This window comes from Saimiri boliviensis, chromosome 9 (assembly GCF_048565385.1).
Source record: "Saimiri boliviensis isolate mSaiBol1 chromosome 9, mSaiBol1.pri, whole genome shotgun sequence".
Lineage (NCBI taxonomy): Eukaryota > Metazoa > Chordata > Mammalia > Primates > Cebidae > Saimiri > Saimiri boliviensis.
In genome coordinates, this window is record NC_133457.1 from 105260169 (window position 1) to 105283135 (window position 22967).

Here is a 22967-nt window from a genome sequence, read left to right on the forward strand (position 1 = left end):
GGTACTCAATAAGTGTTAGCGATTGCTCCTGGGAGTAGACAGGAGTCATGCCAGGCAGGGAAAGCATGAACAGGAGCAGAGATGGGAAAGGTCCCAAGCATGTCAGCTGGGCTGGCAGAAGAGCCAAGGCCCAGAACAGCAGCCAGGGAGTGTCCCGTTGAAGCAACTGGGAGCCAAACACAGTTCTGAAGCTGTGCAGTGATAGGTGGAAGCTGAATATGGCAACACGGGGCAGGAGGATGTTGCTGGCAGCAAGTCCCACATGCTGGAGACTTGGCTATTTGGCTAGACACAGGGTTGCCAGACTTAGCAAAGAAGATAAAGAATGCCCAGTTAAAAGGTTTTTGTTGTTGTTTTTTTCCCAGTTAAATTTGAATCTCAGATGAATAATTAATACTTTCTTTTAGTATAAGTATGTCCCAAATATTGCTTGGGCATACTTATACTAAAAAGCAGTTGCTGTGTATCTGAAATTCAGATTTACATGAGTGTCCTTCATTTTTATTGGCTAAATCTGGCAATCCCAACCAGATACCAGTTGCCTGTACCCCAATCCTTAGTCCTGCATGCAGTGGGAGGCCCAGCCCCAGCGTCTACTGCCTCCCTTCCCACTTTCAACAAAGCCACCAGGAGTGGCTGATGAGCTGCTCCCAGAAGCCAGTCTTGCTGTTCTGATGAGTGATCACAGCTGCAGGCCTGGGTGAAGGGGCCCTCTCACCTCGTGCCAGGTTCACCCAGCAAGAAAGTAGAGGGGCACAGTCACTATCCACTGGGTCTGTGACTTAACAAAGCACAATGGGTGGATGCCATGGTTCATGCCTGTAATTCCAGGACTTTGAGAGACAGGGACAAGAGGAGTGCCTGAGCCCAGGAGTCTGAGACCAGCCTGGGTGACATAGTGAGAACCCCCCCAATCCCTACAAAAAAAAAAAATCTTTTTTGGAGATGAAGTCTTGCCCTGTCACCCAGGCTGGAGTGCAGTGATGCAATCGTGGCTTACTGCAACCTCCGCCTCCCAGGTTCAAGTGTATCTCCAGCCTCAGACCTCTGAGTAGCTGGGACTACAGGTGCGTGCCACCATGCCCGGCTAATTTTTGGTATTTTTAATAGAGACGGGGTTTCACTGGGTTAGCCAGGATGGTCTTAAATTCCTGACCTCGTGATCTGCCCGCCTCAGCCTCCCAAAGTGCTGGGATTACAAGTGTAAGTCACCGTGCCTGGCCCCCAAATTTATTTTTAATTAGCCAGGTGTGGTTGTGAACACCTGTGGCCCCAGCTACTTGAGAGGCTGAGATAGGAGAATTGCTTGAGCTCAGGAGATCAAGGGTGCAGTGAGCCATGATTGTGCCACTGCACTCCATCCTGGGTGACAGAGCCAGATCGTATCTAAACAACAACAACAACAACAAAAATAAAGCACATAAGCTACCAAATTCTGTAAAGACGCAAGTACCACCTACATTCTTAAATTAATGAAGAAACAAACACCTGCTAGTGATATGGGCTCATCCGGTGAATATATCCAAGCAGAGGAAAAAATAGCCTCTACCTTCAACCCCAGAAATGGGCAAACACAAGTGTCCATGCTGCTTGAGCCCACAGAGAAAGCCTTGGAGATGATAACATGGACCACAGGCTAGAGTGGGACAGTTTCTGCCTTATTCAGTTCCATTCAGTGTTAGACAAGTCATGCTAGCAGAAGCTGCTCTATCTCCCTTTCTACTCCTATTCTCATCACTAAATCGGATGATTCAGAGTTCCAGAAACGAGCCTGTCAGAAATGCATTTTTACTTTTCTTTTTCTTTTTTCTTTCTTTCTTTCTTTTTTTTTTTTTTTGAGATGGAGTCTTGCTCTGTTACCCAGGCTGGAGTGCAGTGGTGCCATCTCAACTCATTGCAACCTCCGCCTCCCTGGTTCAAGCGATTCTCCTGCCTCAGCCTCCCAAGTAGCTGGAACTACAGGTGTGCCGCACCACACCTGGCTAAATTTTTTTTTTTTAATTTTTAATAGAGATGGGGTTTCACCATGTTGGCCAGGCTGGTCTCGAACTCCTGACCTCAGACAATCTGCCCACCTCAGCCTCCCAAAGTGCTGGGATTACAGGTGTGAACCACCATGCCCCGGCCAGAAATGCAATTTCTGCAACGAACTTTATATCAATTTTTTTACTTTTACAAGGAACAATGAGAACTATTTGTGCTCCATCTTTAAAAATGTGTAATACAAAAAGTTGTTAAATAAAAATAAATGTGTGATAAACATCTCTGAATCAGTAATGTGTGCCCTGTGCTGTGCTCTGCAATTAATTTGCAGAGTTCTCAGCCTTAGTTGTAAATTACGACCAACTGGAGAGGTTTTTAAACTCTCAGTAGCTGGGGCATCAGTGTTCGTCTAGGGCACAGTGATTCTAACACACAGCCAATGTTGAGAACCACTGATTTAATTCATCCTGTAAATCCTCACAATAGAATCCTGCAAGGTATCTTTTATCACCACCTTTGCAGATGAAATTAAGGCTCCAAGAGGTATATTGACTTTGGCATCTGTAGCCCCAAACTGTGACCTCTCCTTGCTTCCTTCTCAGGCTCCCTCCAGGGATTTCCTGATATCACGGAAAATGGTATGCGTGATGCTGCCCTCCTGACCATCTTGACATAGCTCTGCTCCCAACAGGGCTCTTCTGAGATAGCAGTCACACATTACCTGGGATCAGGACGGATACTCTATGACTTCTGCCAAATGAAGACAACTGAGGCCAGTCACTTCCAAACAGGTTCTGCCACTTTGAGTCAGAATAATGGCAGCTACCTCTACTCCTCACCGCCCAGTCATTTCTAAGCCTGTCTCGTCGCCCTGGCCGCTCCGCCAACCCTTTCTTCGGTGACCTCTCTCTTTCAGAACAAACTACTTCATCTCCAGGTCCTTCTCAGAGCAGCTTCTTTGCAGGGACCGTAGGGTGTCCGAAAGGTCTTTGGTCCAGGAAAGCCGCGAACCACAGATCCAAGAGGGAAAAGCCGTTCCCGGCCCAGGCCTCGCTCAAGGCACGAGAATGAAAGGACCTTCCGCGTGCCTCGGCGCACCTGGGTTCACCCTGCAGGCCGGGAGGGAGCGCGGCTGGGCGGCAAGGCTGATCACCGCCTGCCCTCTGCTGGCCGATGGCGGTATTGAGTCCGCTGCCGCTCGCCCGGAACGTCCCGGGGATGGAATAAAGGAGCCGGCATTCAGGAAGCGCCTGCTGTTTGTCAGGCAATGTACCGATGAGCGCTGGGGCGTAAGGAGGTACACGACCTGCTCTCAGAGTTCAAAGTTAAATGAAGACCCTGACATTATCAAGTAGTCTTTCAAGCAAATATGAAATTACAGCTGTGGGCTACGCGAACGTACGACGCGAGGGGCTGTCCAGTCTGGGGGATACGGGAGAGTTCGGGAAAAGCTGCCCCCAGGAGAGGACATCTGAGCGCCAGGCGCCGCACAAAGTCATTTCATGTCATCTCGAAAACCCTGCAAGGCGGCTTTCCTCCTTGACAAAACAGGAAGCGGGCTCAGATTGGGGAAGGAATTCACCCAAGATCACACAGCAAGCTGGAAGCAAATCTGAGAGGAACTAGGTCCGCCCAGTTGGGAAATCCACACTTTTCTGGAGGTGGGGGAGGCGGCGGCACAGGGACAGTCCTTCCAGGGCTTGGGGCCTGTGGGCGTGGCCTGAAGTGGGGCCGCGGGGCCCCGCCCCCGCGGCCCCGCCCCCGCCCCCGCCCCCGCCAGAGGGGCGAAAGGGCGCCCTGGGCGTGGATCAGAGCGGGGGCGGGGTCTTTCCAGGGGGGTGGAGCCTGGGCATTTCGGGGCCTGTGGAGGCCGCACCAGGATCGTGGAAGGAATGGAGTCGTGATCTCACCATGTTTTAGAGAACCCGGAAGCGCCAAGTGAGTGCGGGCCGAAGACACCTGTGGAGCCTGTGCACACAGGTAGAGGCGGCGGCTCTGAGTCCAGGAGCTCCAGTGGGCAGCTCCCCAGGTAGGGCCCAACTCGGGCCGGGGAAGAGATGACCCTCCCCGCTCCCCTGCCCATCTATTCTGTTGTATGTCATTCCTTCCTTCCTTCCTGTCCGCGGGCCTGAGTCCACCGCTAGCCAAAAGATGGGGACACGGGTGGACGGGCCGGCGTCATTTTGTCCCTGTCTCCTTGGCCCAGTGGCTGCAGGCCCCCTGGACACTCAGAATGCAGAGTCTGGAGAGAAGACGACGAAACTTCCCAGGGGAGGCTGGCCCAGCTTTACCCCAGCCTGACTGTGTGACCTTGAGGAGGACAGCCACTTTCTTTCTTTCTTTCTTTTTGAGATGGAGTCTCGTTCTGTCACCCAGGCTGGAGTGCAGTGGCGTGATCTCCGCTCACTGCAACCTCCATTTCTGGGTTCAAGCGACTCTCCACGCCGAGTAGCTGGGACTACAGGCGCCCACCAGCATGCCTGGCTAATTTTTGCATTTTTGGTAGAGATGGAGATTTTACCATATTGGCCAGGCTGGTCTCAAACTCCTGACCTTCTGATCCGCCCCCCCTTAGCCTCCCAAATTGCTAGGATTACAGGTGTAAACCACCGTGCCAGGACAGCCACTTTATCTGGTACCCAGTGTCCTCAGTTGCAAAACATTGTCTAGCCGTTGCCCTGCTTGCCTTGAGACTGGGCAGGTCAGATGCTGTAGCTGTTGGGGGCTGGGCAGTGCTTTCTCTGTTGGGGGAATAGGAGTACTTAACTCTCCTGCTCCCTCTGGTCCTCGGTGGAGAGCCACACCCTTCATTCACCCAAATCTGGGAGCCAGGAGGCCTGAGAGCTCAGTCCTAGGGCAGCTTGCTCTGGCTTCCCTGTGCTGGAGCTGTAGTCTAGCATGGAAGGCTTGTGAACATCCCTATGGTGGGGTCTGAGACCTCCAGGCCTGCCTGGAGCTCACATGCTCATTTTGCAAATAGTGGCACCACCATTGGGCAGGGCCTTGAATGCCAAGTTAAGAAGTCCAAATGCTCAACTGCTGGCAGGGGCAGTCCATCAGAGTATGACCTGCAGTGCCCACAGGACCAGCCTGCATGAGTGGGGCTGTCATGACGCTGCTGCTGATAGATGTCACATACAGGCTTTTACTGCATTCCAGGGCTTTACACGAAGTCTCTTATTAGTTAGTCACATGCACCTGTTGTTACTCCTATTTCAGAGGCTGAGACTGAGGCTCAGAGAGATGCAGTTACTTGCCCATGGTCACAGCTTGCAAATGGCAGAGTGGGGATCACCACCCACACAATCTGGTGCCTTTTCTCCTAATGTACTGTGGCCACCCACCCGCGATGTGGGCACCTGGTAATAAAGCCTTGACCTAAGACAGCTGGAGAAAGGAGGGGCTGGATGAACAGGAAATTGGGGGAGAGGATTCAGACGGCTAGTGAGGGAGGGGTAGCGATTAGTCCTAAGGGGCATTCAACTTCCTGGGAGGTGTGGGGAGGTGAAGTAGCTGATTTTAGACATGTTAGTTTAGAGGAGGCAAGCAGAGCTCTTTTCTGTCTGGCAAAGACCAAGGAGGGAGAGCTGAGTCCTGAGAAAAGGGGGTGCCTAAGGGATGGGTGCAGACAGAGATCAGGCTCACAGGAGGACCCCAAAATGCCTAGCAGGCAGATGTGGGGGCATGCATTGGTGAAGCAGGAGGAACAGAGAGAGGAAAGAATTCTGGACTCCCATGACATTAGAGCTGAGATGAGTCTAAAAAAACGGAGTCCTTGGCTCATAGAAGGGGAAATCAAGGCCAGTGAGTTACCTGCCTGAGCATACTCCAGGGCTGGATCTGAGTAGGACCCTGGATGCCATTTCTACTATTCTGCTTTTTCTACTACATCAGTGGTTCTCAGCTGGAGGCAATTTTGTCCCTCAGGGGACATTTTAAAATGCCTGGAGATGATTTGGCTGTCACAACCTGGAATTGCAGGGGATGAAGTGCTACTGGCATCTAATGGGCAGAGGCCAGAGATGCTGCTTAATATCTACAAAGCATCCACGCACCCCCCGGCAAAGAATTATCTGGCCCCAAAGGGCAATAATACCAAAGCTGACAAACTGCACTAGGGCTTATTAGGGCAGAGAGCTCAGGCTCAGGCCTCCAGCTGGACAGACCTTTGCCCAACCCTGGCTCTGCTCCTCCCCATGCTTGCTCCTTAATTCCTGGAAGCCTCTGGAGTCCTCTCTGCTTTTCCTGGGCACAGTGGTTTAGAAGTCTGTGCACCAAGTGTCTGTCACCACTCTGTCTTCTCAGACCTGTATTCAGAGTTCGGCATTAGGTAGGGAGAAACCAATGAGGAAATGTCCCATCTAGCACATGGCAGGCGCCTTGCAGATAAACTTTAATTTGAGTGACACGTTAGGGGTCTGAAGAATTTACATTTCATCCCATTTGCACTTTAGCAATTTTTCTTGTGTCTTACGTTTGTGAAGCACTGACATGGACTGAGAGAACCCACTGCTTCATCCGATGTCCCAGGATGGGCAGGATATGGGCATTATCTGAGAAATGCTGTGGGGGTGGGGCTTTTGCCGTTCAGGCTCTTCCAAGGGTAGGCTGTGGACTGGGAACACAAAAGCCTGCAGGAATCACCTGGGGATCCTGTGAAAATGCAGATGCTAGGCCAAGCATAATGGCTCATGCCTGTAGTCCCAGCATTTTGGGAGGCCAAGGCAGGAGGATCATTTGAGTCCAGGAGTTTGAGACCAATGTGGGCAACATACTGAGACCCTATCTCTAAAAAAGAAATCTAAAAATTAGCCAGGCAGGCATGGTGGTGCATGCCTGTAGTCCTAGCTACTCAGGAGGCTGAGGCAGGAGGATCACTTGAGCCTGGGAGGTTGAGGCTGCAGTGAGCCATTTTGGTGGAACTTCACACCAGCCTGGGTGACAGAGTGAGACCCTGTCTCAAAAAAAAAAAAAAAAAAAAAAAAGATGCAGATGCTGATTCAGTAAGGCTGAGTTAGGCCCAAGTTTCTGTTTCTAACAAGCTCCAGGCGATGCTGACGCTAATGTTGCTGGAGCATGGACCAGGTTTCGAGTGCAGGGCGTTGCAGGGCTGTGCAGAAGTGGCCATGGGCCGTGCTACCCTCTCTGCAGCCAACTCTGGGGTGGTTTGGAACCATGGAGTAGAAGGAGACCATGCTCTAGAGTCAGGAGAGCTGGAAATGAGTTATCGTTTCCTCTCTCCCCTCCCTATACCCTTTTTATGGCCTGTCAGCTTAATAGAGCTTGAATAGTCACTTAACCTTGGGTAAGTCACTTAGCTTCTTTGCTAAGTGGTCTTGCATGGCAGACTGTCCTTCAGGGGTTCTTACCCAGGGTCTGAGAGAAGCAAGTGCCCTGTGCAGATGGGATGGTCTGGGTCTTGGCAGGCAGAGGGGCAACCAGCCACTGGACTGGCCAGCAGGGCAGGGGTGATGAGCTAAAGCTGGTGGGCAGGCACTGTGTCAACTTGGAGGAGGCTCTCATTATAGCCCTGGCTTTTCTCTGAGGCCACCTCAGCCTCCTGCTCTGGGCTCACCCATCCCTGCCTGGTACGGGAAAGCTGGAGAGACTGGTCTGGCTGGGGCAAGGCCAAGGTCTGATTGCGGGTTCTGAGGGCCTAGTCAGCCAAGCCTTGGTTTGAGGAGCTGGGGTTAGGACTGAAGTTGGGGTCTGAGAACTACAGTCTGGACACTGGGGTCAGGCTGTGCATGGACAGGCTTTCCACCACAGAAACGGGGAAGGAATTTGTAGTTTGGGGCCTTAAGCCCCCAGCTATAGGGGATGCTCTGCCTTGAGCATCTGACCCCAGGAATGGGGCTGAATAAAGCCTTGAATGCCTGGGGTGCTCCCACATCTGGTCCCCCGTAAATCAACTACAACAGCCCAGCAAGACACCTTCCAACTCCCAGGACCAGGAGGCAGAAAGACAGCTGAGCCCATTTCTCAGAAGGAAAATGGAGGCTCCTTCCTTCCCACTTACTGGGAAGAGAAGAGCACTCGTTAGCACAGTCACCCATTCTCTAGCACGGCCCTGGTCCTGCTATCTAATGAGGCTGCCCCCTCTGCCCATCCCCTCCTGTTTTCGTGGTTGGACCATCCCAGTGGAACCACACAAACCTGGGTTCAGATCTCAGGTTCCGTCCTTCATAGTTAGGAGGCTCTGGGCAGGTTACTCCACCTCTCTGAGCCTCTGTTGGCTCATCTGTAAACAGAAATAATGATACCCACTCAGCCAGCCTCACAGGGTTGTTGTGAAGATGAAATGGGCTGTGCTCACTGAACACTGTGGTCATTATCATTAGTCATAGCATTTAGAGGCACAAGGCAACTGGATATTGTCTTACCTACGCCCTATTTTACACATGTGGAGATCGGCACTTGGAGAAGGGAGGCAGCTGCCCAGAGGTCCCTTGGCAGGGCAGTGGGCAGGCTAGGGTTAGACACACGTCTACTGGTGCACCTCCCATCGCACGGCTGCTGCCACCTGGGGGTCTAGGTGGTCAGGCAGCAGGAGCTTCTTGTGGAGGGGCTGGAGCAGACTTTGTGCAAGTCACTGCCTTTGTTTGCCAGTACCAACCATGAATTACGTGGGGCGAGTGTTGGAAACGATGAAGGAGCTGTACCGGGGCCTGAACCCAGCCACACTGAGCGGCAGCATTGACGTGCTGGTGGTAAAGCAGGTGGATGGCTCGTTCCGGTGCTCACCTTTCCACGTGCGTTTTGGGAAGCTGGGTGTCCTGCGGTCACGGGAGAAGGTGGTGAGTACTCAGGCTGGCTGAGGTGGCCACTGCAGGGTGGGCTTTTTAAGCCAGGGCAGCCACTACAGTCCCAGGACAGGCTCTGGGACCTCCTCTAGGTGGGGATCTTTCCTCTGGACAGGCTTCCCTTCGTTTTTACTTTCTTTGAAGATTTTTGGGTAGATTTGGGGGTTTTGGTCTGGGAGGGTTCACAGTTTCTCATGGAAACAGATCAGTAGGGCTCATCCAGTGCTGGGGCCATCAGACCTGGCTCAGCTTACTAAGACTGTACCTGTGTGTTCTTGATAAGTCACTTCATGTCTCTGAGCCCAGTTACTTTACTTTCACAAAGGGACATGATCTTATCTGCCTAATGATGCTGGTGGAACAAGTCAATAGCAACTGATAATGCTCTCCCAGGGCCAGATATGTGGGCAACACTCAAAAGTTAGTTTTTCTCTCTTAATAAATACACTTCAGGCTGGGCATGGTGGCTCATGCCTGTAATCCCTGCACTTTGGGAGGCCGAGGCGGGTGGATCACCTGAAGTCAGGAGTTTGAGACCAGCCTGACCAACATGGAGAAACCCCATCTCTACTAAAAATACAAAAATTAGCTGGGTATAGTGCCGGGCTCCTATAATCCCAGCCACTTGGGAGGCTGAGGCAGGAGAATCATTTGAACCCAGGAGGCAGAGATTACAGTGAGCCAAGATTGCTCCATTGCGCTCCAGCCTGGGCGACAAGAGTGAAACGTCTCATAAATAAATAAAATAAATCCACTCCACCTTCACTGGGCTCAGGAGAGCACAGCAGAGATTTTTATTTGCAGCAATGTCTAGTGTATGAATCAAGATTCACACTGAGGCAACTGTGACGTTTCCAGAATCCCAATAGGAAAGTGTAGCCTGTAGGAAACAGTATATCTAAAAGGCTAGTAGCTTGCCTTGCAGACCCAGCCTTTTTGGCTTCATAGGCTCACTTGCTGTGAGTCTGCCTCCTAGAGAATTACTTAAACCCTCCAAGCCTCAGTTTCCTCATCTACAAAGTGGAGGCAATGATAGGAGCTACTGTAAGGGGTTGTTGCCAAGATTAAATGAGATAATCTATAGAAAACACTCCACAAAGGGCCAGTACGCTGAAATTCTCACCATTGTTCACGTGGTCAGTAACCTGGGGTCTGGGGACACAGCGATCATAAGAGATATCACGTCCTTATTCTTGAGGGTGTGGGAGAGGGAGGAACATGGAAGCCAGGCCATATACCAGAAGACCGAGACAGTGACAACCGCAATCAGGCCCAGACAATGGGGCAGTGTGAGTGAGGGGAAGATGGGTAGGGAGCTCAGCGAAGGCCTCTCCGAGGAAGGGGAGATGCGGCAGAGCCCCCCATCATGGGAAGCAGCCAGGCACTTGAGGTCCAGAGGGAGGGACCCCAGCAAGGATGGCGCTTGGGGCAGCGAGGAGTTACTAGAGGACCAGCCGGGAGGCCAGTGCTCTGAAGCATGGGTGTGAGGGCCCATGTCCCTGCCACCAGCTCTCCATTTGCAGGTAGACATTGAGATCAATGGGGAGCCTGTGGACTTGCACATGAAGCTCGGGGACAGTGGGGAGGCCTTCTTTGTCCAGGAGCTGGAGAGCGATGAGGTGAGTGTGACCCTCCTAACAATACCTGGCCCGCCCGTCCCTTCCCTGTGTCTCCTCTCAGGGGAGCCTTGGGATTTGTCACCATCCTTGCCCTTCCTGGGGAGCACCCCACCAGTGGAGATCTGAGGCAGGGGTGTCAGCTGGGGCTGGCCTCTGGCACACATGATATGCCCAGAGGAAGGGACCAGGGTACCAGCTGGGGGCCCAGAGGAAGGGGCCAGGGTACCAGCTGGGGGCCCAGAGGAAGGGGCCAGGGTACCAGCTGACTACTTACTGGGAAGTTGGGGAGGGTTTCTCAGGAGACTAGACCCCTGAGCTGGGCCCCTATGGGATGAAAAGGAGGCCTTCCCCTGGCAGCTTGGAGAGGAGGTGGGAGCTGAAGAAGGGGGCTGGAAAGCATAACATCTGGCTTTTCCCGGGTCTGGTGCCAGCTTCGTGCAGCTAGAAGCTAGAAGTGTGTAAGTGGCGGGTGTTTGCACAGGGGAGGCAGGGCCCAGCAGAAGCCAACAGAGGAGTTGAAACTGAACTTGAAAATGTTTCAGTCCCTACTATATGCCAGACACCGTGCAACAGGCTCGGATGAGGGGTGACCGCTGCCTTCAAAGAAGGTTCAAGACTGGTCTGGGAGCTGGACATGTAAACAATGGTTGATTAACTATTTGGTCACTGCAGTGAGGGATGCTGGAACTGGGAGAGGGATGGCCAAGTCTCCTTCCTAGAGGAGGAGACATCTGGCTGAGTCTTAAAGGAGAAGTAGATGTCTGATGTAATAGACTTGGGTAGGTGGTCAGAGGCTGATGCCAAGATCTCTGCCTGGCCTGCCAGGGTGGTGGGTGGCTCTTTTAGGGAGCTGTGAGGCTGTTTTCCTGACCCTAAATGAGCTCAGTCCAGGGCTGTGACCCAGGCAAGGCTCAGGATGACTGTGGTGAGGGCAGCCCCCCAACTCAACTCTTGGTCCATTCTACAGGAACATGTGCCTCCCCGCCTCTGCACCTCACCCATCCCTTGGGGGGGTCTGTCTGGCTTCCCCTCAGACTCCCAGCTGGGCACTGCCAGCGAGCCTGAGGGCCTCGTCATGGCGGGCACGGCCTCCACTGGGCGGAGGAAGAGGCGTCGCAGGAGGAAGCCCAAGCAGAAGGAGGATGCAGTGGCAACTGATTCTAGTTCAGAACTGGAGGCGGGTGCTGAGAGTGAGCTGTCCCTGCTGGAAAAGCGGAGGCCAGAGTGCTCAGGGTGTGTAAGGACCAAGGGACTGGAACCCCAGTTTGGGGGATCAAGTGCTGTTTCCTCTCCTCATGCTGTGTGACTTTGGGCAAGGGCCTTGACCTCTCTGGGCAGTAGTTGCTTCACCTCACCAGACTTTCATACCTGCCTGGGGCGTCCTGCCGATCAGTGACCATTTCCTTGTGGCCCCTCAGCAGTGTCCAGTTGGAAGGGAAGTCAACACCGACACCTGAAGACATCTACCCCTACTCCGATGGCGAGTGGTCCCCCCAGGCCAGGTGAGAGTCCAGATGGGCTGCAGGCCAGGAGTCCAGATTAAGGTCTCAGGTTTCAATTTGCATTTTTCCTGATGAGTAATGACACAGAACTCATTTAATGTGTTTACCAGCCATTTGTATTTCTCCTTTGTAAAGAGTTCAAGTCTATTACTGATTTTTTTTTTATTGTGGTAAAATATACATAACATAAATTTACCATTTTAACTATTTAAAAGTGTATACAATTCAGTGGCATTAAGTACATTCACGTGTTGAAAGACCATCACCACTATCTAGTTCCAGAACATTCCATCCCCAAATGGAAACCCTATGACCATTAAGCAATCCAACCACAACTTGGCCACCTTCCTTTCTTCTTTCTTCTTCGTCTCCTTCCTTCCTTCCTTCCCTCCTTCTTTGCCTTCTCCCTCCCTCCCTCCCTCCCTCCCTCCCTCCATCCCTCAGTCCTTCTTCTGACTGGATTGTCTTCTTACTGTTGATTAGCAGAAGTTCTTCATATATTTACGTACTCTTTAGATCTTTATATATTCCTTATATATTCTGGATTCAGCACAGACATAAATATGGGTTGCACATATTTTTTTTCACTGGCTGGGGTTGGCAGCAGGGGAGATTGGTAGGCAGGCTCAGGGCCTCTGAATTTGTTTCCTGCAGCCTCTCAGCAAGTGAGCTAACATCCCCGAAGAGCGACTCGGAGCTGGAGGTGCGGACCCTGGAGCCCAGTCCCCTGAGAGCCGAGTCCCACATGCAGTGGGCCTGGGGGAGGCTGCCTAAGGTGAGTCCCTCTGTATCAACCCCAGTCCCTGCCTTTCAGGGGCTCTGTGGCCACCATGGGTCAGGGTTGAAGGGACTGAAACTCGGGCCACCTCCCCCAAGGCTTTGTGGGACATGGGTGGCAGGCCCTGCCCTGGCCTGGCCTCTTATCTTCCTCCATTTGTTCCATTGAAGGTGGCCAGAGCTGAGCAGCCCAAGTCCTCAATGGTCCTTGAAGGCAGAGCCGGGGCAACCTCTTCTCCCCAGGGAGGACCCAGCACTCCCTCTGCATCTGTGGCTGGCAGCGTGGACCCTTTGGAACACCCAATCCTGCAAACAGAGGCTGGCCCTGACCTGCTTCAGCTTGACACAGAGGATCCCACTCTAGTGGGCCCCCCTTTCCACACCCCAGAGACAGAGGAAACCAAGACTCAGAGCTCTGGGGATGTGGGCCTCCCTCCTGCCTCCAAGTCATGGAGCTGGGCCACTCTAGAGGATCCAGTTCCCATCAAGCATTCAGAGAGGGTCTCCAGGGGGAAAGGTGAATGATGCTGGGTCCCTCACACTGCTTCCCTGTCCTCACCCTGTCCCCTGGGTGGGTGCTGGGACTTCAAGTACATTTTGAGCACCTGCTGTGTGCCAGGTACCGTGCTTGGCACCAGCCTCATGAGGCTCACAGTGCAGTGTGGGAGATGGAGGCTGCACGTGTGGAAGGGCCTGCCACGGGCATAGTCACTGGTTGGGATGGGAGCTGTTTAAACCAGGTGGTCAGAAAAGGCTCCTCCGAGAAGGTGATGTTGAAGCTGAGACATGGGTAGTAAAGATTCAGCCAAGCGAGGAGCAGGGGAAGGGAATTCTAGGCAGAGGGAACAGTGCGTGCCAGGGCTGTAAGGCTCGAGAAAAGCGTCATGTCCAGAAACTGAAGGCAGCTAGCATGCCTTGAGCGAGAAGTGGGAGACGGTTGGGATAGGAAGTCGGAGAGATGAGCAGACTCAGCTCCAGCTTGCAAGCTTAGGTTTATCTAAGAGTGTTGGGAAAGCACGAGGCTTGTGCTGTCCAAATCGGTAGCCATTGGCTATATGTGGCTATTTAAAATCAAATTAGGGCCAGTGAGGTGGCTTATTCCTGTGATCCCAGCACTTTGGGAGGCTTAGATGGGAAGATTGCTTGAGGAGTTCAAGATCAAGCCTAGGCAGTGTAGTGAGAACCCATCTCAACCAAAAATAATTTGTTTTTTAACTAGTCAGGCATGGTGGCATGTGCCCGTAGTCCCAGCTACCAAGGAGGCTGAGACAGGAGGATCACTTGAGCCCAGGAGTTCGAGGCTGCAGTGAGCTATGATCACACCACTGCACTCCAGCCTGGATGACGGATAAAGAAAAATAAAAATTAAATTAATTGGAGTTAAAATACAGAATTCCATTTCTCTGTCACACTGTGATCACATTTTAAGTGTGCTCAATAGCCACATGTGGCTAGCAGCCAATCTCTCTGACAGTGCAGACATGGGACATTTGTGTCACTGCAGGTGGTTCTGCTGGGCAGCACTGGCTTAGGGAATTCAAAGTAAGAGGGCACTTCCTGCTCACGCTGCTGAGCACATCAGCTCTACAGGTATCCTCTCTTCCACCCTCAGGCTCCCCAAAGAAAAGCCAGCACCTGGGCCCCAGCGACATCTACCTGGACGACTTGCCCTCACTGGACTCTGAGAATGCAGCGCTTTACTTCCCCCATAGGTGCCTAGGTTCTGGATGCCAGGGTGTCTTGGGTCTGGGCTCCTGGGGCCAAGAGTCTACTATCAAGGGCCTGGGAGGAGGGAGGACCCATCTCCCACCCTCCTTGTATTCATGTCATTGTTGGCCCCTTTGCTCACAGTCACTCTGGCCTGGGGACCAGAAGATGGAGTGAACCCAGCAACCAGAAGCCCCTGAGGGACCCCAACCCTGAACACGAACCTGGACCCACTCCGGACACAGTGGAAACAATAGCACTGTCCCTCTGTGGTGGACTGGCTGACAGCAGGGACATCTCCCCAGGTATGCTTGACTATGGCCCAAGGCCTTCTGAGGATTGGTGCTGAGCCCGGGGATGGGGAGGGCAGGGAAGACCTCGAGGGTGGGGTGGTAGGGGTGGGAGGCTGGGCTTCCCTGCAGCTCTCTGTCCTGTGCAGCCCACACTCCACCAGCAGGGGCTGGACGTTCCCAAGTCCCCATGAAGCAAATGCTTGATGCTGAGCTGTGAGTTATCCTATGAATCCTGGGGTGGAAACAGGTTCACAAACCATAGGTAGGGAAGAGCCCTGCCAGGTTACACAGCCAACCAACAGAGAGGAGGAGCAGAGTGGGGAGCACCAGGTGGCTGAGGCAGCGGGTCACCTGGGATATGCCAGCCTCACCTCTCACTCTGCCTCTGTGCCCAGAGAAATTCAACCAGCACAGCGTCTCCTACCAGGACCTCACCAAAAACCCCGGTCTTTTGGATGACCCAAACCTAGTGGTGAAAATCAATGGGAAGTAAGTCCCAGGGCTGGGGATGCTGGTGGCCAGAGAGTCATCCCCCTCTCCACGCCCCTGCAGCTGCTGCAGCCCTGATGCTCTGTTCTGTGTCTCTAGGCATTATAACTGGGCTGTGGCTGCCCCCATGATCCTCTCTCTGCAAGCCTTCCAGAAAAGCTTGCCCAAGGTAATGGTTAGAGCACCACTGCCCCTGCTGGGGAAAGTAGCCATAGCCTCGGGGCAGGGAGACCCTTGGCAAGGAAGTGAAGGGCAAGGAGAAATGGGCCTGGGGGCCAGGGGTTGGCTGGCTGCAAGACCCACTCTGGGAGAGGCCACACAGATCCCTGAAGTCTTGCCCTACCCTTCCCTGGTTTTCTGGCCATGGGTGAATCCCGTTGGATTTAAACTTGACTTCAGAGGAGCTCAGGACAAACGAGGGAGGAGAAAAATCCAACAGGTGCTTAAACAAGGCATGCCTTTAGCAGGAAGCCTTTGCATCTGAAATACGGGGAGGCCTTTGGATCTGAAATATGGGTTTGGGAAATGGAAGTTGTACCCTTCACCTTGCCTGCAGACTATTCCTCCAGGCTGGGCTGAAGGGTCCTTACTTTCTTTAACTACACATATTTCTTAAGTACCTACTATGTGCCAGGCCTAGGCTGGGGACAGTCAGGAATAAATGAAAGAAAATTATCCCTGCTCTTGAAGGAAGACAAAGTTAACCAAAGATGAATATAATTCAGCCCTGAGTGCTGGGAAGGAGAGGTGTGTAGTGCTTGGAGGCAAGGGGTTTTGATAAGCAAGTGCCCCCTGGGCAGAGTAAAGGATGGGTGGGCCTTGAGCTGGCCAGGGATGAGGAACAGCATGTGTAATGCCCAGAGTGGGAAAAGAATGAAGGAATACCCAGCCTCTTTACTCCTTCTCAGAACCTCTTCCCTGGTCTTCCCAGCCACCTTCTCCTACTCATGGAGGATGTTGCCCTCCTGGGCAGTGCCAGCCTGTGCCAACCTGCACCTGGCCCTCTGGGAGCGATCCAAGGCACCACCCTGACCTGGCGTGGCCTGTTGTTCTTGGCTTGTCCAAAGAGCATCACTAACAGATGTTGACAGCTGTCACTGCCATTGGGTGACAGCTTCATCCTCTGGCTGGTGCAGGGTCTGAGCCAAGACCCAGAGTCTGTGGGAAGGAAGAGGGTCCCTTCTCTGCTTGGATCTCCTCACCTTACCCAGACAGACCCACCACTTGAGTCCCCTGAGAGACCCCTGCCCCACCAGCCTGTTCCCAGCTTAGGATGGTCCTGTGGCTGTTCCCAGCCCAAGCCCACATCCCCCTGACTTGGGTTCTCCACTCTGTGTCTGAAGGATGCTGTTGTGTCCCCCAGATGGGCCTTGGGCTGGGCTCTCCCTAGGGTTATCTATAATAGCATAGATCTAATCGGTGTTTTTTCACAAAGTCAACTTGCCCCAACCAGACAGTGATGGTAACATACAGAAAAGGGGGCTGTTTGTAGGATAGGATCACCGACCTTATGAGGTTGCCTGGGGCAGCCTTGGAGGTTAAGGGGAGTGTTGGCTAATGATTTTTCTTTCTGCTGCCACTTGGTTGCAGCATGCAGGAAGTACCAGATCTTAAGAAACTCCCAAAGCATTGCCCTTAGATACTCTAGTAGGGGAATGGATCCACAAGATTTGGAAGCCAGGCTGAGGCTGGGTTAGAGCTAGGAGTCAGGGCTGAGGTGGGGCTGGGGGCAGGAATAGCCCATGGTCTTTTGAGCATAGCTCACCTGAGTCATTGCTTGGAACCCCAGGATGGAGGTGAGGATGCTTCCTTGGCTTCCAGATGTTGACAGCACCTTGCTGTAGGGTTGGCCCAGACTCTGGGCTCATGGGGGGACGGTCCTAAGAACAGCATAAAGTAGGAGGTTTATGTGGTACTGGAAACACTGCATGGCTTTCATCTGCCCACAGAGCACCATGGACAAGCTAGAGAAGGAGAAGATGCCGCGGAAGGGTGGGCGATGGTGGTTTTCCTGGCAACGCAGAGACTTCCTGGCTGAGGAGGTGGGTGGTCATGGTTGAGGGGCAGGGCCAGGGCCGCACAGGGCGGGAGGTGGGGTCCACTAATGGATGTTCTTTCCACAGCACAGTGCCCAGAGGCAGAAGACTGCAGCTGAGGAGCAGCAGGGGTAAGTGAGACCCCTGTCTGGGGCTCTGCAGTGGGAGCCTGGGAAAGATGGCCCTGGGTTGCAGGGCAGCAGGGAGGAGCCAGCACCCTGTCTCCAGTGTGGGTTTTCTTTGTCATTCCTCGAGCACCAAGCACTTCTCTTTTTTTTTTGAGATGGAATCTCACTTTGCCACCCAGGCTTTAGAGTGCAGTGGCACAATCTCGCCTCACTACAACCTCTGCCTCCCTGGTTCAAGGGATTCTCATGCCTCAGCCTCCCAAGTAGCTGGACTACAGGCATATGCCACCACGCTCGGCTGATTTTTTGTATTTTTAGTAGAGATGGAGTTTCACCCTGTTGGCCAGGCTGGTCTCGAACTCCTGACCTCAGGTGATCCACCCACCTTGGCCTCCCAAAGTGCCGGAATTACAGGCGTGAGCCACTGCACCTGGCCCCGCAAGCACTTCTGTGCCTTTTCTTTTTCCCGAGAAATGTCCTGGCCTGGAGACGCATTTCCTGGCCCACAACCAGGAAATGGCAAAGCTGGCCCAGACAAGGGGATCCCTATTAAGGAGGAGCAGGGCCTCTCTCTCCCAGCCCACATAAGCCAGCTGACTTTGTTTCCTTTTTTCATTGAAGTGACCCAGCTGCCAAAGGCTGGCTGGAAGGTCTAAGGATGGCCTGACTGAAGCTAAAGCAGGTGGGGTTGGGAATAAGCTCGGAGATATACTTTAGATATTTCAGGTAAATATCTCCAAGGCAAGCAATGAGGGCTGGCAGCCCTGGGTCTCAGCCCCCTCTGCTGTCACCTGGCTGGGTGGAGACTGCCAGCCTGTACTCCTGTGTCTGCCACCACTCCACATGGGTGGAGCCTAGAGGGAGGGATCACTGCCAGCCTGTAGGCCCTGGTGTGGCGGGGACAGGCCCAGGCTCCTCTTGGCCATCTCCTGGAAGTGAAGGCCCTTTGGCTGGAGGAGATGGCCTGAGAGCCAGTGCGGTCCACAGGGAGAAGACAGAAGTCCTGAGCAGTGATGATGATGCCCCAGACAGCCCTGTGATCCTCGAGATCCCCTCCCTGCCACCCTCCACTCCAGTCTCCACTCCTACCTACAAGAAGTCCCTCCGCCTCTCCTCCGATCAGATCGTAAGTGTGCATTGTCTGTGTGGAGGCTGAGGAGGGGCTGAGCTAATCCTGTCTTAGAGTTCCTCAGGACCCAGCTGAGAAATGGCTCCAGGGAACCACGTCTTCACCAAAGGCCAGAATTTATCCCTTTGGGAGCCTCCCCGATGGCCTCCACTTGAATACCTCCAAGGGCACGACACTCACTTCTTTACATGCCAGCCCATTTGTCTGTCAGACACTGGGAAAGCTGTCTCTTAGGTCCTCCTGGGATAATCTACCTGGAGTGAACCAGCAGGCTCTGGGTCAGCCCTTGGAAGCAACACTAAAAAGAATCAAATGCTGATGATAGACCCTCAGATTCTGGCAACTCTCAGCCCTAAGTCACATCTTCTCTAAGCTCAGTAACTGGTGACTCCTGGAATAAGAACATATTTTCTTCATGGGTGTGTCTCCATGGTCAGGGAGGTGTGCAGGAGGGGCTGACCAGCCAGTATAAGGCAGCTGCCATCTGTTTGGTACCCTGGAGCTCACACTCAACTCAGGCTTTGGTGGGGAGCGGCCCTGATCCTTCTGTATGGACTGAGTACGGGTTTAGACCTCTCCTTAGAGCAATATCGACTCAGGTACCCTAGCCCCAGGGAGGGGCTTCCTATGGAGATCCCCACAGGACCCCCATCTATGGAGGGGTGTGTCTCTCTGCCAAGAGCAGCCCCAGCCTTGGGGGTCCACAGGGAGAAGACAGAAGTCTTGGGCAGGGAGTCACGGATGCAACTTTGTCTGTGAGTCACATCTCAAAGGGGAGTGAAGGGAGGCTAGGGCTCCTGTGGCCTGCACTGGACAGGGCCCTGATCAGCACGGCCACCCTCTGCCCACATGGATGTGTCTGTGCGTGGCTATCTCTGATGAATGCAAGTGTCTCTGAGCTGGGAGGAAGAGGAGAAAGAGAGGCCCGAGGGGATCGGAGGCCACAGGGTAAGGGGACAGGTAGGCAGTGCTTGCTGTGCTCGATCACAACACACCCTACTTTGACCTCAGCGGTGCCTGAACCTGCAAGAAGGTGCCAATGATGTGGTCTTCAGCGTGACCACTCAGTATCAGGGCACCTGCCGCTGCAGGGCCACCATCTACCTGTGGAAATGGGACGACAAGGTGGTTATCTCCGACATCGACGGCACCATCACCAAGTGAGGCCCAACTGGTTGTGGGAAGGGGAGGGAGAGAGGGGCTTTGGACTCGCCTCCCTCTGTGCTGGGTGTGGTGGGGACTGTGAGGGGGCCTTCCCTTCCTTGTGGTCCATACTGAGTCTGGAGCTGGGCCACGTGGAGCTGCCTTGGAGTGACCCTTCCACTCTGGCTCTAGGTCGGATGCTCTGGGCCACATCCTGCCCCAGCTGGGGAAAGACTGGACACAGCAGGGCATCACCAGTCTCTATCGCAAAATCCACCTGTGAGTGCCTGGGCTGGGACTGAGGCAGGGTCCCCAGCTCTAGAGAGGGAGTGACAGGACAGGACATCTTGGGACCAGCAGGGCCAAGGGAGGCTGCCAGGGCAGGTGCCTGGAGTGCTGAGACCTCTCTAATGGCCCACAGTTCTGTGAAAGGCTCATCCCCTGGGGCTGTGTTCTAGGATCAGGGCCCACCTACTGGCCTCAGGCCGGAGGGGAGGCCCTCTCCATCTGCTCCACCCAGGCCTCAGGACTCTGTGCAGGTTCAGCTGAGTCCACTGCTGAGGGCTTGTCCCTTAGACCTGGCCGTTCTCCCCATGTCTCCTCCCTGCAAAGGTTGGAACCTCAGAGCCCCACAGTTGGGCTGGGCAGGCTGAAGCCAAGGAAACAGATGGGGCTGGCTGGTCTCTGACGGTTCTATGTCACCCTGTCACCCACTCTCAGAAATGGGTACAAGTTCCTGTACTGCTCGGCGCGGGCCATCGGCATGGCAAACCTCACCAAGGGGTACCTGCAGAGCTGTAGCCTCCCGGAGGGCCTCATCCTCCTGTCTCCCAGCAGCCTCTTCTCTGCCCTCCACAGGTAACCACCCCTACACATACAAGCCCATGTGTATGGTGCACTGCCAGGCCAGCCTTAGCTCTCAGGTGACAAGGAGGGCGGGGTCAGACTCCCCCGTCACCTGAGCCTGCCATTCCCTCTGGCTTCTTCCCCACTTTGGCCCCCGTCCCTGCTGTGGCTCTGGCCACCCCAGAGAGGTGATTGAGAAGAAGCCAGAGGTGTTCAAGGTTGCCTGCCTGAGTGACATCCAGCAGCTGTTTCTGCCCCATGGACAGCCCTTCTATGCTGCCTTTGGGAACAGGCCCAACGTAAGTGTGTCCCCTCCCCTCTGCTGAGCCACCTCTCCCCAGCTCCCTGCTGGCCTCTGTTCCACGGGCTCCTCCTCGTCTCCCACAGGATATCTTTGCCTACCGGCAGGTGGGCCTACCTGAGTCCCGCATCTTCACGGTCAACCCCCGGGGAGAGCTCACCCAGGAGCTCATAAAGAACCACAAATCCACGTGAGGCCAAATCCTGCCACATGTTCCCCATGCCCTGCCACGCCCCTCTGCCCTGGCTTCTCCCTGCCCCCAAGTTCACCTCTCACCAGGGAGCGTGTCCCTTACCCTAGGCTCCCATGGCGGGGGCCATAGTCTGGTGGCAGCTCAGGCTCAGTGCTGGCCCCATTCTGCCTGTAGGTATGAGAGGCTTGGCGAGGTGGTTGAGCTCCTCTTCCCACCTGTGGCCCGAGGCCCCAGCACAGACCTGGTCAACCCTGAATACAGTAACTTCTGCTACTGGAGGGAGCCACTGCCTGCCGTGGACCTTGATATCCTGGACTGAACCTGTCCTGGCTGGCCCCTCCTCCCTGGCCTGTCCCAGCACTCACTATGTGTCCTGGGGTATAGGAGGGTGGGAGCTCAGTGCCATGGGGCAAACCCACTGAAGGGGAAGAGGGGCTGCAGGCTGGCTGACAGCTGGAAAGATCCCCCCATCTTCCCGGTCCTGTGTACTGTCTGCCAGCTGAGCTGCAGCTGCTCCAGATGTCAGTGTGGCACTTGCCTGGGGCAATTAGTTTGTCATCTGGGGCCTTGCATGTTTCCCTTTTTTTTTTTTTTTTCTTTTCTGAGGTAGGATCTTGCTCTTTTGTCCAGACTGGAGTGCAGTGGCACAATCTCAGCTTACTGCAACCTCTGCCTCTGGGTTCAAGTGATTCACCTACCTCAGCCTCCCAAGTAGCTGGGATTACCGGCATGTACCACCACACCCAGCTAATTTTTGTGTTTTTAGTAGAGATGGTTTTCACCATGTTGGCCAGGCTGGTCTCGAACTCCTGACCTCAAGTGATCTGCCTACCTCAGCCTCCCAAAGTGCTGGGATTACAGGTATGAGCCACCACTCCCAGCCTCCTTGCAGGATTCTCTATGCCTTTGATATCTCTGTCCCTGTCAACCTGGAACCTTGCTGTAACTCTTGATAGGACAGAGAGAAGAGGGAGGCCTCAGTGAAGGGTTGGTGGCAGCAGTGGGAGTGTGGAATAGCCTCTGGAAGGACACGGTACTCTCCCCACCCCTTGTCAGGGAGCCAGGACTATAGCCTCTGAAGCCAGACATCACTGCCAACGCATCCCCCTTGCTGGCGCCCTGGCATCTCAGCACATGACACACACCCACACCTGCAGGCTGAGGGAATGTGGCTCCCGCCTGGCCTGCTCCCCATCTGGCTGCTGCTTCTCTCCAGACCTCCCTTAATGACTCAGTCCCAAACCCAGCCGGGGCAGGTGGCTGTTGGCCTGACAGTTCTCCCCCAGCCTCTGCTGGCTAGCTCGGGGCTCACAGCTGCTGGGTAAGCTCCTGCCTAAGGAGCTGTGGGAAACAGGGCTGATGCCCCCAGCAGCCTCTCCTCCCACTGTCTTTGGTGAAGAAAGTAGCTTTAGACTGGTTAAAAGCTTTAATCCAAAGCCTGCTCTCCTCCAACAGTACCAGCATGGAGGGCAGAATACCGAATGTCCAGGAACCAGAAGGCTGTGGGGACCTGAAGAACAGCACAATGGGGCCCATGTTGCTGTGGGGGAAACTGAGGCCAGAGCCTCAGCAGAGATGGGTGTCAGTCTCTGGGAACTGCGTAGGCCTGAGGAATATGAGTTTTCAAGTTGTCCATTGGTAATTTCGTACCTGAATTTCTCACCTTTTGTGAACATCCTGGGAGGATGGGGTTTTGAAGGGGTGTGAAAAGCAAGGCCTGGAGCCCCTTTCCTCCAGCTGGGGGCTCCTTCTGAGGGCCTGGCCTCATTTAGGCCACTTTCTAGAGAAATGCCCTGACTTCGCAGGAAGGATTTCCCCAGCCCCAAGTGGAAGGAAGACAGTGTGGGCCCCAGAGGGCTCTGGAAACATCTTAGGGGAAGGAAAGGAAAAGGTTAAATTTAGGGTGAGGGTCTCTAAACAGATTGCCTGGATTCTGTTCTTTCCTGGGGTTCTACAGCTGCCTAAGCCCTCACCTTGGGGGAGGATCCAAAGGAATAAAGAGGACTCTTGGCTGAGTC

The 22967-nt window shown here is 54.0% G+C and overlaps 1 protein-coding gene across 6 annotated transcripts; it reads left to right on the forward strand.

Annotated features, from left to right (window-relative positions):
- Window positions 1-3808: 3808 nt before the first annotated feature.
- On the forward strand, window positions 3809-22964 carry LPIN3 (lipin 3). 6 transcript variants are annotated; one of them, XM_003936389.4, is made up of 20 exons: window positions 3809-4012; window positions 8593-8780; window positions 10310-10405; window positions 11373-11638; window positions 11824-11907; window positions 12562-12682; window positions 12856-13201; window positions 14297-14396; window positions 14536-14696; window positions 15080-15173; window positions 15273-15342; window positions 17123-17215; window positions 17297-17340; window positions 18325-18463; window positions 19478-19626; window positions 19802-19888; window positions 20330-20467; window positions 20640-20754; window positions 20843-20946; window positions 21124-22964. In XM_003936389.4, exons 2-20 carry the CDS (start codon window positions 8601-8603, stop codon window positions 21266-21268), a joined length of 2532 nt encoding a protein of 843 aa, XP_003936438.3. In that variant the 5' UTR covers window positions 3809-4012; window positions 8593-8600; the 3' UTR covers window positions 21269-22964. The 6 variants fall into 6 exon arrangements, with proteins under 6 accessions (XP_003936438.3, XP_074262642.1, XP_010345175.3 ...); XM_074406541.1 differs by having other exon boundaries at window positions 22405-22964; XM_010346873.3 differs by having other exon boundaries at window positions 11827-11907.
- Window positions 22965-22967: the final 3 nt, after the last annotated feature.